This window comes from Marmota monax, unplaced genomic scaffold, assembly GCF_021218885.2.
Source record: "Marmota monax isolate L192 unplaced genomic scaffold, Marmota_monax_Labrador192_F-V1.1 WCK01_AAM20220418_F8-fsc00002, whole genome shotgun sequence".
Taxonomy (NCBI): domain Eukaryota; kingdom Metazoa; phylum Chordata; class Mammalia; order Rodentia; family Sciuridae; genus Marmota; species Marmota monax.
The window spans coordinates 15,931,002-15,949,287 of record NW_026693571.1 but is presented as its reverse complement, the minus strand read 5'-3'; the positions used below and the strand labels follow the sequence as shown (position 1 = coordinate 15,949,287).

The 18,286-nt window shown below is 34.7% G+C and overlaps 1 protein-coding gene and 1 pseudogene across 2 annotated transcripts in view; one reads left to right on the top strand and one right to left on the bottom strand.

Annotated features, from left to right (window-relative positions):
* Window positions 1-18,286, top strand: part of Bank1 (B cell scaffold protein with ankyrin repeats 1) — a 305,105-nt gene that overhangs the window by 20,987 nt on the left and 265,832 nt on the right. For both annotated transcript variants that reach the window (XM_046458972.2, XM_046458971.2), the window contains exon 2: window positions 14,357-14,755. In XM_046458972.2, coding sequence (XP_046314928.1) covers window positions 14,357-14,755 — 399 coding nt within the window. The remainder of the gene's footprint in view (window positions 1-14,356; window positions 14,756-18,286) is intronic.
* Window positions 13,170-13,943, bottom strand: LOC124102664 (large ribosomal subunit protein uL30-like; annotated as a pseudogene).

Here is an 18,286-nt window from a genome sequence, read left to right as displayed (position 1 = left end):
TCCTGCTCATTTCAAAAGGAAAGAAGAAAACCATAGATAATCATAGTATATCTTTCTGGTGCTTCATATTGTAAAATCTTATTTCTTTGTCTGGAAATTCACAAAAATTTGTATAGATCTTATTATATACTTCCAAGTGTCAAATATTAATGAAAACAAGCCCATCAGGAATTTTCAATGCTTCACTATTTCTGCTCCTAAAAGTTTAGTACTCAATCTTGTACAAAATATCAGCCCCCAAATGTGAACATTATTTTTTTTACTTAGGAATTTTAACTGTTCTGTGCTGTTGTAATATTACTAATAAGACATCTACTTGGAGTGTTGGAATTTAATCATAAAATGACAATCTTTGTAAAAGTTAATATGAAAGGGAATATTTAAAAATAGTATTAATCACAACTTGATTAAATTATAAAATCTTCACCAAATCACCATCTATATTACTTTTTATAATTTTGGATAACCATCGTAAATACAATATTCCTTTCAGAATTACAATCCATATTTTAGGTACATAATTTCAAACATTGTATCCTTTGTTTATAAGTGGGTAATTTGTCCCTCATTTCATAAACAAAATTTGAACAAGTTAATGGTTTTAGTGAATTATATAAATCACATACAGGCATTCAATTCATTAAATAATATAAGCTATATATTTTTTCCTCATACAAATGACAAAAATCTTAATTTTCTTTATATATTCATATATAGCAGTAAAGTTTCAGAAATTAAGAACCTTGGCTGTAATCATCAACTATTGATCTAGAAACACTGTCAGTATTAAAAACAAAAACAAAACAAAAACCCTACAGTGCTTCTCAAACTTGTGTGAACTTAAGGATCACTGGAGTGCTTAGTTGCATGATGAGTCTTTCCTGGGCCCTCATTCTGGAATATTCTGATCTATCAAGCTTCAAAAGGTGCTTCTGACTCAGAGAGGCCCTTGACCATATTTATTTATTTATTTATTCTAATTTGTTATATAGGACAGAAGAATGCATTTCAGTTCATAGTACACATATAGAGCACAATTTTTCATGTCTGGTTGAACACAAAGTAGAGTCACACCATCTGTGTCTTCATACATGTACTTAGGGTAATGAAATTCACCTGGAAAAATAAGAGACCCAGAATAGCGAAAGCATTCCTTAGTAAGAAGAGTTGTAGCAGGTGGCATCACTATACCAGACCTTAAACTATACTACAGAGTAATAGTAACAAAAACAGCATGGTATTGGCACCCTTGCCCACATTTTGAAAAGGGAGTTCATAAGGGAATTATGTAGTTCTTATCAATTGTTACAAAGTTGAGGAATGTTTTAGAGTTATCTAATGTTTTGATCACTTGCTATCTTTTGAACTCTCCCCAGAAGTCTTGCTCATGGTGAGCAGAGGCTCCAGGAAGCCTTGGAGAACTTCCAAAGGTGACAGAAGATCTGCTATTTCCCTTATGGTCAAGAATGGCTACCAACAGTGCAGATGTCAGGGTGTTGCTCTTTTACTGGTTTTGCTTATATCTGATGAGTAGATATTTATTGTATTCTTTTTTATAATATGTACAGATTTTATAGTACATAATTATTTCCAATATACATATACCATATTCTCCATAATTGAATGTAAATTTTGAGTGAAATTTCTGCCTAGGGTTTTGCTAATGGTATGTTTTTAATCAGTTCTATATTCATTAGATGGTGTCATACATAATTCTGCATGTAAAGTAACTCCAGGAAGATATTACTGTCATATAAATAATCAAATTCTTGCCAGTGTAAATTGTAAGATGCTCTGGGAGTTAAAGGACATGGAATGTATTCACTATGTCCTTGATTTGTATACTTTAGTAACACAGAATCCATTTACACAGTTAGATCTTCCTAAAGTTCATGAAAGGAATTCAGAAAGGAAAAACAAACTATTTTAATTCTTGCCCTCAAGTAATGATTATTCAGCCTCTCAGTTTTTCTGCCACTGCTACCATCTTGTGATTTGGAAAAAAGAGGTTCCACTGGGGACTGAAGAAGACTCAAGAAACAAGAGAAGGTGAACACAGATTTCTCTTGCTCAGAACTAGGACAACAAAATTAGATTTGCCAGAGGAACTGAAGTTACTCTTTTTTAATCTGAACAAATTTTTACATACTGTTATTCATTGGGAACCCTAAGGAAGGAAACGCAGATTTATTTCATTTTGTCAATAATATTGTTTGCAGTATAGTTTGATACTCAAACAGTAGTTTGGCAATAGGTGTGGATTTAAGTTCAGTTTTATGGTCTAATATTGGTATGGTCCTGGGCAGTTTTCTCAAACTTTCTAGTTTGTGTCTTCTTAAGTTTAAAATTATACTTTTGAATGAAATTACTTTTTTAAAAAAAAACTATAATATCACGAGAAGTATAAAAACACAGTGTAATATAATTGTGCAAGTAATTTCCATATTATTACTATTGAGGGGAATTTCAGTGTATGTTACTTTCAATGTGGAACAGTTTTGTAATCAAGTATTAAACATTTTTCAGTAGGAATAACTTAAGGAATTGTGTTGAGGGTAGGAGAGAGGATGGAGCAAAAAAAGAACCTTCTTCAATGTTTGAATATTAAGAAATAACAAAAAAAGAAACAAGGCAGAGAGGGAAATCAAATATTGCCTTAATTGCTGAATAAGTTGATATTGGCTAATATGGCTTATATTTGTGAGAAAGTAAAGTTTGTAATATGAAATCTCACAGACAGTTATACCCTCTCTGTATGAAAGGCCTTGGACCACAGGTCAAGAGCTGTCAAGAACATATGTCCTTGTGTGCTGTGGAAATTTCATGAAACACTATAGGTAAGAATTGGAATGCTGATTACAAGCTTCTTTTGATCTTGGCTCCTAGTGTATGTTTTATACTGAAATGATAAAATTTGAAACATAAAAATTTGAGAAGTAGAATCTACTACTGATATACTACAAAATTAATTGGAATTATGTCACCCAGGACCTTCACATACTTCATTTTGAGGTATAAATACTAAAGCCTGCATTTATCATTAATGACAATGTCAGTTGTGATTTCTTCAGGAAATAATCTTGATTTTCAATTATACTAATTAACATCTACTAAGTCATTTAAAGAAGATTCAATTTTAGATTATAGATGTACTGAAATTACTACTGACTGATGTGGTAGTTTGTATCAAATTCTGACTTAATGCATTTGTAGAGTTAGGAAATATGGGTATTTAAACATTAAGAGACTTTAAAGATTTATTTTATTCTTTGGTTACAGTGTTAGGAAGTTGCTGTTGGAGCTCTGGACATGCTTTTTTGCAAATATTAAAAATTGTATTGATTTTTATCAGACTATTGCTTTACGTAGTCAAGAATGTTGAATAATACAACTAAGTAAAATTCACTTTTAGTGTATACATTTAAAAAATTTTTAGAAATGTATACATTTGACAAACCAATTCAACCATGTAAATGTAGTCTAATAACAGACCTGCCTGCTCAAGGATAATATCAATATTCTGTCTTCAGATTATCTACAATTACAGCCCTAACCTTTCTGTAATTACATGTTCTTCCTTGAAATGAACTCTGTGTTTGTGGAAAGTGCTTTGCCACAGGACAAAGCCTTTTCAAGATGAATTTTCCTATAACTATATAAAACCTATAAAACTTTGATCCCTTTGCAGCCTCAATTATAACTGTGGCAAATTTTCAGTATACTTTGTTGATCACCAATGTGGCCGAAGGCTTATTATACAGATTCAATTACTCACAAAGGAAAAGTGGGACACAGGAGTTCAAATCTAATTTGCCTGTATATAAGCCACAAAAAAAATAACAAAATCATTATATGGAAGAACAAAATTTATAGGGTCATGTTTCCTAGATATTTTTTTTTTCTTATTTAGTAACCCAGTTTTGTGTACTCAACTCTGAAGTGAAATAAGCACATTCTTTTCCACTCTTTCTTCTTCTTCTGTTCAATGTAGATCCCTAGCTCAGCCTTCTTTTCTTCAAACCAAAGTAAACACCATATGTATTTCCCAAGTTTTTGTCAACTAGAAAGAGTTTCCTGCTACTTTTTTCCTTTTAGGGACATCCACGAGTGGAGCTAAAGTTCAGCAGTCATTCACTGGGGCCTGTTGACAGCAATATTGTCAAATTCATCCAGAAGCCAATGTCATACTTCTTTTTCTCTGCTAAGAGATTTGGCAATCCCCCACAAATCTGTAGATGTGTACTGCGGGAGAGGTGCGAAGCTGGAAGGTTTAGTGTCAAGGGAGTTTGAACCACATGCTCGTGGAAATTGCTTGTCCCACCTAGAACTGCCCTACTCTGGTTTTCTAATATAAAGTATCCATTTTCTAAGGGAATCTGATTACTCATAGCCAGATTTCTAATGTGGTGTGTTATAGAACATTAGTGTATTAATGGCCAACTAGATTACATAAACACTTAGTATCCTGCAAGCAAACAGTAATCTCTATCAAGACCCAATAATAACTCACAAGTTAGTTTTCAAAAGAAAGGAGATATTAAAAAAAAAAAGTTAATCTTCCTTAAAAATCTTAGGTGTCTGTTTTGTGTATCACCTAATGAGAGTTGCCAAAAAATCTATAAAGCATTATTTAAAAAGCTCCAATGACAGTGTAGGGTGTGCTGCAGCCTGATTATGTAGTAGACCCCCTTCTTATTCTGGGTTGTACTAAAAACAGTTTTTATTACTGGCTACCTTCTCAATGGGTCAGAATACTCCAATGTGCAAATTTCTTCAAAATGAAGAGGCCCATAAAATGATGGATGAGACAGAGTAATTTGTCTTTTAGTATATAAGGGTGTCGTGATATGCCTCAAACCATTGGATGTCTAGAAAGTTTGCCAGTGTTGTAGGGCCCTGAGTTTCAAGATGTTTACATTCACACTCTGATATAAATATATTATAATATGACATCTAGGGCATTTGCTCTTTCCTTATGAGCAAGTACATTTAATTTCATCAATTCCATGCTTTATATTTTGCATAAAATGATACATGGTATTATTTTTATATCAATATGGTCAATAAATCTATAGATCTTCTTTTGACAGGAGGCATAGTCTTGAGGTAAGTCAGTGATAGGTTACTCCTACTTCAGCCAAATGACTGCAAATTGCTTCTTATTATCTTTAGAAAGAAGTAAATTAGAAAGTAATTACTTGATCAATATCTGTTTATAGTTTCCATAGGCTGGTTGATTTGCTCCAATAAAGACATCATAGAACAACAGTTAATAACAACACCTTCATAATGTTTGTGAAAATCAGCAGTTATTTTACGAGAAACTATGGCTTTTGCTCTAGTAAACTGGTGCACCAAAAGAGTTGTGAAGAAATAATTACCATCACATCTTTCATTTCCTTATGGGTAGCACTAATATTTTTAATTCTCCCAGGTATATAGGTTTCTGTTCTATTTTGTTTTGTAGTTTACTGGGGGAATAATGTACAACAATTCCAAAGACATATATTTTGCCCTTTTAATCATAATATTCATCATCATCTATAAGGATTCTGATATTTACTATGTAGGTATGTTATTACTATACATTCTTGGCTCTAAATATACCCATAAGATATCTCCAAGGGCTCACTGGAATTATTATTTAATATACATGCATGGCAAGGTGTCATTTATCAATACACCTGACTTCTGTATTCTCTGTGGTTGCATTTTGAGTCTTCAGGAATTTGTGTCAGATGTGATCATTAACTAGTTATCACTACAGGACACTCCTGGGTATTTTTTTTTCTAGTCCATATGTGGATGCCAGTCAGCCTGTGGAAGGCTTAAAGAATGTATATGGTATCCACGTTTAGCAGCATAGAAAATACTTTGCCAAAAAGACCTGACCTCTCTTCAGCCAAAGTCTCTGAACCTATAAACTATTTAAACTATTGAACTAATAGTTTAATACAACAACTCAAGTCAGTTTCTACACTCAGATCTAGAATTCCTTTGGTTACAAAAATGAAGTAGACCCTATATAGTCTACACACATATTTCATTCTAAGTATTCCAGATCAATTACCACCACCATCCATAAAGTCATAAAGTAAAAAAACTCTTTTGATTCTAAGGATTAAGTGCTAACATTTGTAATCCTCCAATCCAGACTTCCCCATTGATGTCCAAAGTTCAATTCAAAGGTTTAATCCTCTTCATGGTCTCCCTGCTGCAGAGGACAGACAACACACACAGTGCTTTTCAGGATGAAGTTTCTTAATTCTTAGTAAAGGGAATGTCAAAACACTTCAGAGAGCAGGTCAGCAAAATATGACCAAAGACAAAATCAGCCAGTGTCCTGTTTGGGTGCCTTTGTGAGCTAAGAATGGTTTTTATACTTTTAGACTGTTTTAAAAGAAGAAGTAGAAGAAAGAGGAGTAGGAGGGAGGGAAAAGGAGAAGGAGAGAAAGAGGAAGACAGCCTATGTAGTCCACAAAGCCTCAAGTATTTGCTATCTGGTTTTTTAGGGATAGTTTGCGAGCCAATTCCTAGCAAGGAAGTTCTGGCATTGCAGCTGCATGACCGTAGGCCACAAGGAATCCAAGTTTTAGTTAACTATTCTAAGGTAACTCCATAGGTGTTGAGATAGCACATTAAATCATGAATCCTGTAAGAATATAATCATGTTGATAAGTTCAGTCAGATTCAACTTTTTACCTTGCCTTCTTCAGTCTCACAACCCTTAAAATTCATTCCATGCATACTTCTCAGACTCATGATGGTACATATCGGCAAGATCCAGGAACAATTTCTGAATATGAAATAGTTTATGTAGAATGCTCGTCCTTTCCCTTGTGGGATTTAATTTTAGTCATTAATTGTAGGCTCTCATAGGTACTGAGAAGAGTTGACCTCAGGGGTGAGGCAATTATTTCAAGAGAAGTTTTTGAAAACATTTATTTTTAGTTTTGGGGTTTTTGTTTGTTGATTTTATAGGGAAATGCTGATTTCCTCTGTTAAAGAAAGATTCCAGGGTATTTGGAATTTCTAAGTTCCCATTCTTATCTCTGCCTCAATCTTCTGGTCTCAAGTCTTAGGATTCCCCAGTTGTCTAAACAGTGCTCTTACGAAGGTTTTATGAATCCTAGAAGGGTTAGTAGTAGCTTTCTTTCGCATGCACATCCTGTCTAAACTGTCTGGGCAGCCATACTCCTCCCTCCCATCCACATTTCTGTAAGCCCTTTTGCACATACTAACTAAATTCCACTGTCATTTGATCTCCTAAAACTTCCCTCCACTGGAACCCCATCCCAAATAATCACTAGTGAAAATCTAAATCCTCATGGTGCCTACACATGCCATAAATTGCTGGTGTACCAGTTTTCCCTGGCAAGGGGTTCCTTGAATACTGCACAATTACGAAAGCAACCCAGTTCCAAAATCCATCTGGTAGAGCCTGTTTCCTTTGGGCACTCTTTGGACCTCTATTTATCAGGATCCTGACAGAAAACAGATGGCACCATTAAAGATGTTAACTGAAAAATATAATAAAAGGATTATTTATTGAGATATGCAGGGCTGGAGAATCCAAGGAGGGATAATGAAGCATTCAGATTAACAACAGTAGGAATCCTTTATTAGGCTCCTGAGGGAAGAGGGGAGAAGATATGACTGGAGCTGCATGAAAACCAGAGCACAGAAGAAAAGCTTCAGAGAAGGGGCCACACAAGAAAGGAGACACTGCCAAAACCAGAATAAGGGAGTGAGTGGGAAGGCCAAGAAATCGCCCCCACCATTCCTTCTTCTCACGTTCACTGTATTGCTTTCTGTGGGGGAAGCCATGGAGCCTGTGTACTGTAATCTATGGGGCAGGAGCAATCTGGAGAGATCACAGAAAGTAACCAGGCCCTGAGGACAGCATTCTTAGGGTGAGTGGGTGAAATGAGAAGTACTTAACACTGTGTGAAATAGTGATCCTATTAAATTTGATTCTGACTGTGTTTCTGTTTTTGTTTAGTTTTGCTATTTATTTTTTGGGGGGCGGGTACTGGCAATTGAACTCAAGGGGACTTGACCACTGAGCCATATTCCCAGCCCCATTTTGTATTTTATTTAGAGACAGGGTCTCCCTGAGTTGCTTAGTGCCTCGTTTTGGCTGAGGCTGGCTTTGAACTCATCACTCTCCTGCCTCAGCCTCCCTAGCCTCTGGGATTATAGGCATGAGCTATTTAAATTCTTGCTATATAAATTCTCTAAAATTAGAATTCATCTTAAAATTTGTAGTTTATTGTAGTTTATCACGGTATTCTTTTCTTAAAGCATAAAATAATAAGCTGTTTTATAATCTGTTTTTTAGAATCCATAATCTATACAGTAATAGCAGTAAAAGGAAGGGAAGGATATGGATATTGCAGGAATAGAATTCTTCAAACTTGCACTAGGTAAGTTTGAAACATGTAAACCTCCACACAGATCTAGAGTCTCTTATGTTTATAATTTTTTAAAATAGTCTATTAACAATTAGTACCAGCTGGAGCTTCAATATTCTACTCCACTGTTTTGTTTATTAGGTCTAGTCAGTTATACATGACAGTAGAAAGCTCTTGGATTCATTTTACACAAATAGAGCAGAATTTTGTACTTCTCTGGTTTTATATGAAGTAGAATCACATCATTCATGCAATCATACATGTACCTAGGGTAATGATGTCCATCTCATTCCACCATCTTTCCTACCCCCTTACCCCCTGCTCCCCTTTGCTCCATCCAAAGTCCTTCCACTCATCCTATGCCACCCCCATTATGGATTAGTATCCATCTATCAGAGAAAAAAATTTCCCCTGGTGTTTTGGGGTTGGCTTACTTCACTTAGCATGATATTCTCCAACTCCATCAATTTACCTGCAAATGCCATAATTTTATTCTCTTTTAATGCTGAGTAATATTCCATTGTGTATCTGTACCACAGTTTCTTTATGCATTCATCTATTGAAGGGCATAAAGGTTAGTTCCACTGTTTTTGAATTAGTGTTTAAATAACAGTGACAGCACCCAAAGAAATATGGAGAAGAAAAGGGATTTGACTGGTCTATATTCTGGAGAGTGAGCTCTTGGTTCAGTTATAGTTCCATTAAAATAATCACATCATAACATGAAGAGTTTGAATAGTTTAGGCTAAATGAGTTACTGGTAAGTGGGTTAGCATGCTGGCAAGTGGGCAAATTTACTAGTAAGTGGCTTAGAAGGGCAGGAGGAGAGTTGACTGAGCTAGATGGACTGATTGCCCTATCAGGCCTAGGAGTGTTTGCATTTTAAAAAGAACGAGAAAAGGGAGAGTCCTGAATTTATATAAAAATTATTTTTGCTGGTCATTCCTCACCATGGCTGAAAAGCATAATCTCAAAATGATGTTTTACAGCTATCTATATTTGAAAGGAAGAACTAAATGACGTGTGCAGAGAACTCTAATGAAAAGAGTCTGAGAAATGGACTTGAGTTTAGGTAATTTATTTAGAGGGAAGCCTATGATACACTAATGAGGACTGTGAGACAATTCCTCACACACAAAAGCCAGTGATGAGTTTATTCATAAGCAGAATAATGCAATGAGCAATTATAATGCCATATCATTGGGACCACTGTTACCTGTAGAACAAACCTGTTCCATGACAGAATGGAGAAGGTCAGTCATTTACCCATTTGCTTCTATTCCTCATTAGTTGGAGTCACCTGTCACCCCTCAGTGCATTCAGTTCCCAGCATTTCTGAGCAGCTGGGCAGGTGCACAGGCTGAAGAAGCTCTCTGCATCAGAGAAAGTCTAAGGCAGCTAAGCAGAGGGCAGATGTGAATAGCGTGCTTGGTAACTGACCTTGATAACTGCTTGGTAAGTTGTTGTAGCTGGCGGTCCATGAAGACGTGGGATACACATCAGCAGCACCCACTACACAGATACATACAGAGCATACAAGAAGGGCTTGACACTTTTTGTCACTATGAATAAATGAAATTAATCAGCTTTCCTGGAGAAGAAATGTGAGTTAAAGTGTGTTTCTCTGTCTTAACATTTTTAGAAAATCTCCATTTTTGTTCTCCTGTTGTACTAGAAATGATATTACAAATTTGGGATCTAAAACCAATTTAACTATATTTACTGTGTGATTTAAGTAATGATATATGTGTGCGATTTTATCAAGATTAATGTTCATGTAGTCACTATAGACTCCATTATGACTATAACTTATTTTTTTATAATTTTTTACTTTTTCTTCTTCTCTATGTTGGTCACCAGTAGAAAAAATGTAATATTGAAAAGATGCTTCATGCAATCTTTTCCCATTATATGCAATCAAAATGTGGATATGAGATTGGATCTTTTTCAAGAAGAAGAAAATCTGCCATTTGAAGCTATGCATGTAAAATAGGAAGGATTTTAGTTTATGCTTAGCCTCATTCTTTTGACAATGATATGTGGTATAATCTATTTTCTATGTAAAAGCAATTATTAACATAGATTATTAATACAAGTTCCCTTCAAGTAGAAAAATTCATTGTAATATTTTGTTAGATAAATAAATAAGATACTATTGAATCTCAAAGAACACTTTATGGTAAATATGTAAAAATTAATACTGCTCTATTCTGTTCCTGTAAAACCATCCTATAATGCCATCATTTACTTTATGTTGCTGGACCAAAGATCTACATTTTAATAATTTATTTGCTGAGCGTAATTGAATCTTCAAGAACAATGTACTTTTATCATACTGTAATATCATACTGTAGCTTTCCAGGAATGAAGATCTTGCATTTCTATGTTTCAGTTCATTATTTATTGTTTTCTTTCACCATTTATAAAAGTTGGTGAGTCTTAATGATAGTAAAAGAGAAGAATGGTGATTTAGACTTCATTTACTTCAGTGCATAAAACAAAGTGCACTACAAGTCTACAGGCTATTTTTGAAAATTCATACATAACTACTTGTGGGTCTACAGGCTAGATATTACTCAAGTACAAGTTTCTATTTCCTAGGCCAAGGTAAAAGAAAACAACGTCTATGAAAGGGCCCCTAGGCCAGGCATGGTGGTGCATACCTGTAATCCCAGATTTTGGGGGAGGCTGATGCAGGAGGATTTCAAGTTTGAGACCAACTTGGACAATTTAGCAAGACTCTGTCTCAAAATTTAAAAAGTGTTGGTATGTAGGCCACTGATAGAGATCCTGGGATCAATCCCCAGGACTGAAACAAAAAATGGTGGGAGGGGTGTTTATGTATTAAACTTTTGTATCTTGACTGGACTTGGTTTCATATGAAAAGAATGGAAGGGGGCATGAAGATCAATGATTACTTCTGTGGCTGTGACAGTTACTTAACTTCTCTGATGGTTGTTGTAACCACTAATACATCAAGGATACCAAGACTAACTCCATACATATTTGTGAGGATGAATGAGATAGTACACATTAACTGCTTAGCAACATGTGAATTATTAGTAAATAGTAATTCAGAAAATTGAAGACGAATATACTGAAATGATTTCAGTTATAGAGAAGAAAGGAATGACATTCAATGACAATCTTGAGGCTTTTGAAAATTTCCAGATAGAGATTATTGACAAAGTATAAATCAAATACAAATGTATCAAGAAGGCTCAATTTTCAACATCAGTAAAAGTGGCTTTAGGGTATTGAAAAAGACTTGTAATTTTCTTGAGAAGCTTTGGAGGCAGTTTGTGATGGTCTCTAGAATGGATTTCTTATATTTATCAGCCTGTTGCAATACCTAACCCAGTAATAGGAGTGCTCATTCTGTACTTTAATATGTCCTCAAAGCTTATGTTTTATTGATTTGAGTGTTAGAGTCAAGAAGTAAATTCTGTGAGTTCTTAGATAACTATACCCTTCAGGTGCGGCATATGTTCCTTTTCCTTCCTCTTTTTCCTGGACAGGAAACCAGACTCCCAGTAACCTTCACACAATTTACATACCTTAAGATCACCCCATCACCAGCTTAAGAGTGTCTAACCCATATCGCTACAAAGAATCTATCTTAATCTTTTAAATAATGTTACCTTGTCCTTGGCTGTTAGAATTATAGACAGTGGAGCAGCCAGACTGCTCTGGAATTCTGATCGCAGAAGGATGTCAGTTTTCCCATCTGTAAAATGGGAAATATATTAGTATCTACTTAGTAGGTAATTTTGAGGCTTAAGTGAAGTAGAATGTAAAAAACACATATACACCTAGTTTAAGTGTGCTCAGTATTTTTATTATTGCTAGTTTAATTTTGCTCTGATAATTTTATAACCATAGAGGAGCTGTTTATCCTGGTTATATTTAATATAAAGAAAACTTTCCTCCACTCTTACTCAAACATAAAAATACTGAATTATGACATGATATTTGTGTTTGTTCAACAAGTGACTATTTATCCTCTAAACTGAGAGACTACACAGTGACAGAATTGTACTGATGATTCACACACAACTTGCATATGATTCTTCCACAAATTTTTGCCAGATGTTTATTTTCTAATGTTTTACATATAAATGTATTCAAACAATTATTGAATATTTGTTCAGAAAATTATGGTAGGAATAAGTAGGAAGCAATAAATTGAAAGATAATCTGCCTTTGGATAAATACTTATAGGATGAGAAAAGACAAAAAAAATACATAAAGTCAACAACAATTTAAAAGTTCTCAAGATCATTAGCTGCTCACTGCCCTGCCTCAGTTGTGCTGAACACACATCCTGAATCCCAGAGAAAAGCAGGATTGTGGATTACAAGACTTTTAGTACCTTGTTTTCCATCCTTTTGATACCATACAAACTGACATTTAAAGATGATCATTTTGTTTTGCAAAATGATACACATTCATTATTAAAAATATAAACAATATCCAGATAGAGATCATTGACAAAGTATAAATCAAATATAAATGTATAAAGAAGGCTCAATTTTCAACATAAGTAAAAGTGGCTTTAGGGTATTGAAAAAGACTACCTGTGTAATTTTCTTGAGAATCTATCTTAATCTTACATCACCCTCATAAACAACCATTGCTAACAACTAAGGAAATTAGAAATTACTTCGGGTAGATAGTCAGGAAATGCTTTTTATTTATTTATTTATTTTTGAGAGCAGGTATTGTTTTATTAACTGACCAGATTACAAAAATACCTTATATCATCCTTCTAATAAGCCTGTGAATCTGGTCTTCCCCTATGGCCAGCATTTCCACCTTCTACAAAATGGGTGGTCTTTTCCTTCATTCCATGTCCTAGAGAAGATAATTTGAAGGGACACAGAAGTTATTTGCTTCTTTGAAGCATCTTCTAACAATGTAGATCTCATGAATCAGATCCTCCCCTCAGATGATGCTATATTTACCAAGAGATCAAGCAATCAAAGCATTCTCTGTCAAGGCAATTTGTTTCTTATTGATTTTGCCATATCCACGCTTATAGATTAGTGCAGTCACCAACTTCAGGTTTGGGTACCCCCATGCAGCATATGATTCCACAATCCTGAGCATGTTAATTGAAGTCTTGTTGAGCTTAACAAAGGTGCCATTGAAGATCTGTCGAAGGTAAAGGAGTTGTAACACCTAATGAACCTTTGGGCTCACACCATTGATATCGTTGATTCTGATGACCAATGCCGATTTGGGTTCTGCAGGTACATAGAAGTTGCCAGATGTTCTTGTTACCCTAACCATTCAAATCTCCACTCTATACATCTGCCTATGTTCCTTCTGGTAATGCTTGGCTTTTTTCATACATAAGCTTCCTCCTTGCCTTTTGAATCAGATTTTGGGCAAACTTCTTTAATTCCTTCGCTTTTTCCTAAAGGTTTCTGACACAGCACGAACCTCCTTTTCCTTCTCTTTGGCACCCTCCGTGGTTCCAGTTGGAAAAGAGAGAAGGGAATGATTTTTAATTAAAAATAAGATCATACTCTTCGTGTTACTTGCAAATGAAAAATTATTGTTGAGTAAAATTGATGGAAATGTTACTTTTCTGATAAAAAATGTCTTCATTCCAAGTATTTTTTAGCTTATTTATTATTGCTTAGGAAGAAATGATGACACAAGAAATATTGAGAGAATGAGGTCATTTTTTAAATTACATTTCAACTTTTGGCTCTATAAAAAGTCTAAATTCTGTGAAGGGTGATATTGTTATTTTGTTTACCCAAAATCATTTTCCACATTCTATATTTTTTTGGGGGGAGTACCAGGGATTAAACTCAGGGACAAGCACATTATCATATTGCCTAAAGAATATATTGGCAGATTATAAAAATAAATCAAATATAGACTGCTATTAGCATTTTTAAAAGATAATATGTTATTTTCTCTGTTTCTAGGAAATGCAAAAGACATCATGATAATATATGAAGAAGATGCTAAGGAATGGGCTGTGTACTTGAGAGAAGTATTTTTCCATGTTGTGAAAAGAGAAGCAATCCTGTTATATTGCTTAGACAGTTTCTCTCTTCAGCATTTGGAATTGCTAAGCTTAAACTCTTACAAATGTAAACTTTTGATATTATCCAGTGACCTGCTTAAAGACCTAACTTCAAAGAAGCGTCAGTTTCTAGAAGAAGTTCTTGACTCACCAGAAAGTGTTGTTACCCTGCTTTGTGGAATGAAGAGCTCAAGTCAGCTATATAAATTATTAAATATCTCTGGAAGCCCATGGGAAATCTCAACAGAGCAGGAGCCTGAAGACTACATTTCTATCATCAAGCAAATCATATTCAGAGGTAGTGTTGCCAAATCCTCTCTATTTGTTGGTTTTGATTTTATTTTGTCTATTTTTTATACTTTACAAATTTAAAGTTTTATTTTTAAACCAATGAAAATCTGATGCTAGGATAAAAAGTAGAAAAACAGAAGCCAAATTTATTTAACAGTATGTTCATAGCAGCTTAATTCACAATAACCAAGCTAGAGAAATAGCTCAGGTGTCCTGCGAAAGAAAATGTGGTACATATACATGATGGAATATTGTTCAGCCATAAAGAATAATAAAGTTATGGCATTCACCAGTAAATGGATAAAACTGGAGACTATCATGGTATGTGAAATAAGCCAATCCCCCAAAAAACAAAGGCTAAATGTTCTCTCTGATATGCTGATGCTGACTCACAATAGGTGGAAGGGAGGGAAGAGAAGAAGCTCCCTGGATTGAACATAGGATACTGAGGGAAGAGGGAGATTGGAGTGGGAAAGACAGTAGAATTAATTGGATATAACTTTTCTATGTTCATATATGAATATGTGGCCAGTGTAACTCCACATCATGTACAATCACAAGAATGGGAAGTTATACTCCATGTATGTACATTATGTCAAAATACATCCCACTGTCATATATGATTTTTTAAAAAGAACAACAACAAGAAAGAACTGTGTTAGTTTTTCTTTAAGGTTTGGTAGAACTAAGCTGAGAATCCGTCAAATTTTAGGCTTTTCTTTCTTGAAATGCTTTTAATTGATGTTTTAATTTCATTACCTGAATATTTGTCTGTTTAGATTTTGTACATCTTTTTGGTTCAATTTGGACAGATAATATTTGCCCCCAAATTTGTCAGTGTCTTTTAGATTTTTCAATTTATTGGAGTACAAATTTTCAAAATCATGTCTATGATCCTCTGGATTTCAGAAGTGTCTGTGGTGATATCTCCTTTGTCATTTATAATTTTGTTGATTTGGGTTTTTTCTTTCTTTCTGTTGGTTAGTTGGGTTAAGGGCTTATCAATCTTATTTATATTCTCAAAGAACCAACTTGCTTTGTTTTTATGTACTTTTGTTATTCTCAATTTCATTCATTTTGGTTTCAATCTTAATTATTTTCTGTCCTTTACTGATTTTGGAATTAGTTTGTTCTTATTTTTATGAGGACTTCAAGTGGAGAAAGCATATTTGAGATTTCTCTATTTATTTAATATAGGCACTCAGTGCTATATAGGCACTGCAAATGCCATGATTTTGTTCTCTTTTAATGCTGAGTAATGCTCCATTGTGTACATATACCAAACTTTCCCTATCCATTCTTCTACTGAAGGGCATCAGGGATGGTTCTACAATTTAGCTATCATTCCTGTAGTATGCTGTTTTTAAGTCCTTTAGGAATAAACCGAGGAGTGGAATAGCTGGGTCAAATGGTGGTTCCATTCCAAGTTTTCCAAGGAATCTCCATACTGCTTTCCATATGGGCTGCACCAGTTTGCAGTCCCACCAGCAATGTATGAGTGTGCCTTTTCCCCCACATTCTCGCTAACTCTTATAATTGTTTGTATTCTTGATAGCTGCAATTCTGACTGGAGTGAGATGAAATCTTAGAGTAGTTTTGGTTTGCATTTCTCTAATTGCTAGAAATGTTGACCATTTTTTCATGTTTGTTGACTGATTGTATATCCTCTTCTGAGAAGAGTTGGTTCAGTTCCTTGGCCCCTTTACTGATTAGGTTATTTGGGTTTTTGGTGTTAGGATTTTTGAGTGTCTTATACATCCTAGAGATTAGTGCTCTGTCTGATGTGCTTGTGGTAAAGATCTGCTCCCATTCTGTAGGCTCTCTGATGGTTTATTTTGATGAATAGGGCCTTTCTCTGGTTCTCCAGGCTGCGGTGTGATGGCAGGCTTTTCCCCAGATCTCCAATCTCCAGGATTGCAGTTTCTTAATGAAGAGAAGATAGGGTAGGAGCAAAAGAAATTTTGAAATATTAAAAAAGTTAACAAAGGAAAGGCAGGAGATAGGTAGCAGATGATGGTTATAAAGTAGGAATAAAAATAAAAAATTAATAAAGAAAAGAAGAGGAAAAAATAAAATTTGCTTATTATTTGGAGAAAGAGTGATGTAGGGGCAATAAGAGAGACAAAACACAAGGTACAAACAAACAACCAAATGTAAGAACAAAACAGCTCAAATTCACTTATAATTATACCCCACCTAAGTCAAACAAAGTGAAGAATGAAATATATATATATATATATATATATATGAATTTATGGGATGATGGCCAGCATCTCATTAATGGGTTCTTCTTCCTGCCAAGGAGGGTGTAAACCACCTGAGAAATTAGAGTCTAGAGTAATTAGTGAAGAACAAAAAACAAAGAGTCAGAAATATATTTTCAAAAACACAGCCCCTGATATACCCAGTCCACACAAGAGCTGGAATTAGACAAAAGAAAATGGCTCCAGTGGTTTATTTAAGGGAGTACATCAAAGACAGGAAGGTTTCAAGGGTGGAGTCTTGCTTTGTGATGTACAATCAGCAGGTTTATTGGAATCTTGGCAGGTCACACCCATCCCAGGTGCTATGTGTGACATGGAAGAGAAAAATAGGAATTCACAATGTTTCTGGGCAGTCTTATACATAGAAAACGTCCACTGGAAGTTCCCAGACATCAGATGTTCCTATTGACTAGGCTGCAATGCTGACAAAGTCCATACACAGCCTACAGACAGCTCGTGACATAAATAAATATATATATATATATATATATATATATATATATATATATATATATATATAAATTTCCTAACCTATTCCCATAATGAGAACACACACAAGAAAGTAAAACAGTTATAAAATATAATGAAATAATGTTTGAAAAAAATTATAAATTAAAAAAGGTAAAAATATGGGGTTGAGTATTGCGTGGGGGAAAGAAAGAAAGCTAAAAATCTTTAATGAGAAATAAAGGGCTTATCTTAGTTGAGGTAATGATCACAATTATAGAAAAAGTTGGATTTTCATTCTTCATATTTTTATTTTTTTACTCTGCAACCCTTGGGTAAAGAACTGGAGGCCGTGACATCTGACATTTTTGTGTTCCTCAATTAGCTGTCAGTCATGGTGGTTAGGAGCCAAAGTTAGTTGTAGCAGCTCTCAGCATCCTATGTCTCAGTTTATGGTAGAATAGTTGGAGGAGTGCTAAAGAATTATTTGTTCCTATAGCAGAGGTGGTGCAGAGTTTCAGTAGCTGATATTTGGTTTTGGGTGACTGCTGGAACTCTGTCAGTAGCTATTTGAGCCTTGATCCACACTCTTGGATTCTTGGGAGATAACAAATCTCTGATGGACATCTGGGTCTCAGTTACCTCTCATAAATTCCACTTTTAAGGTGCAGAGTCAAAAACTCCATAGGATTTACATTCACTGCTATGGATGAGAATTTCCCAGTATTAGCCTTGGAGTACAGATGCTCCTATGTGGCCATTATTGGCATCTTTCCAATAGCTCTTATGGAATTCCAGCAATAAAGGAACTCTATCTCTATCCTTAG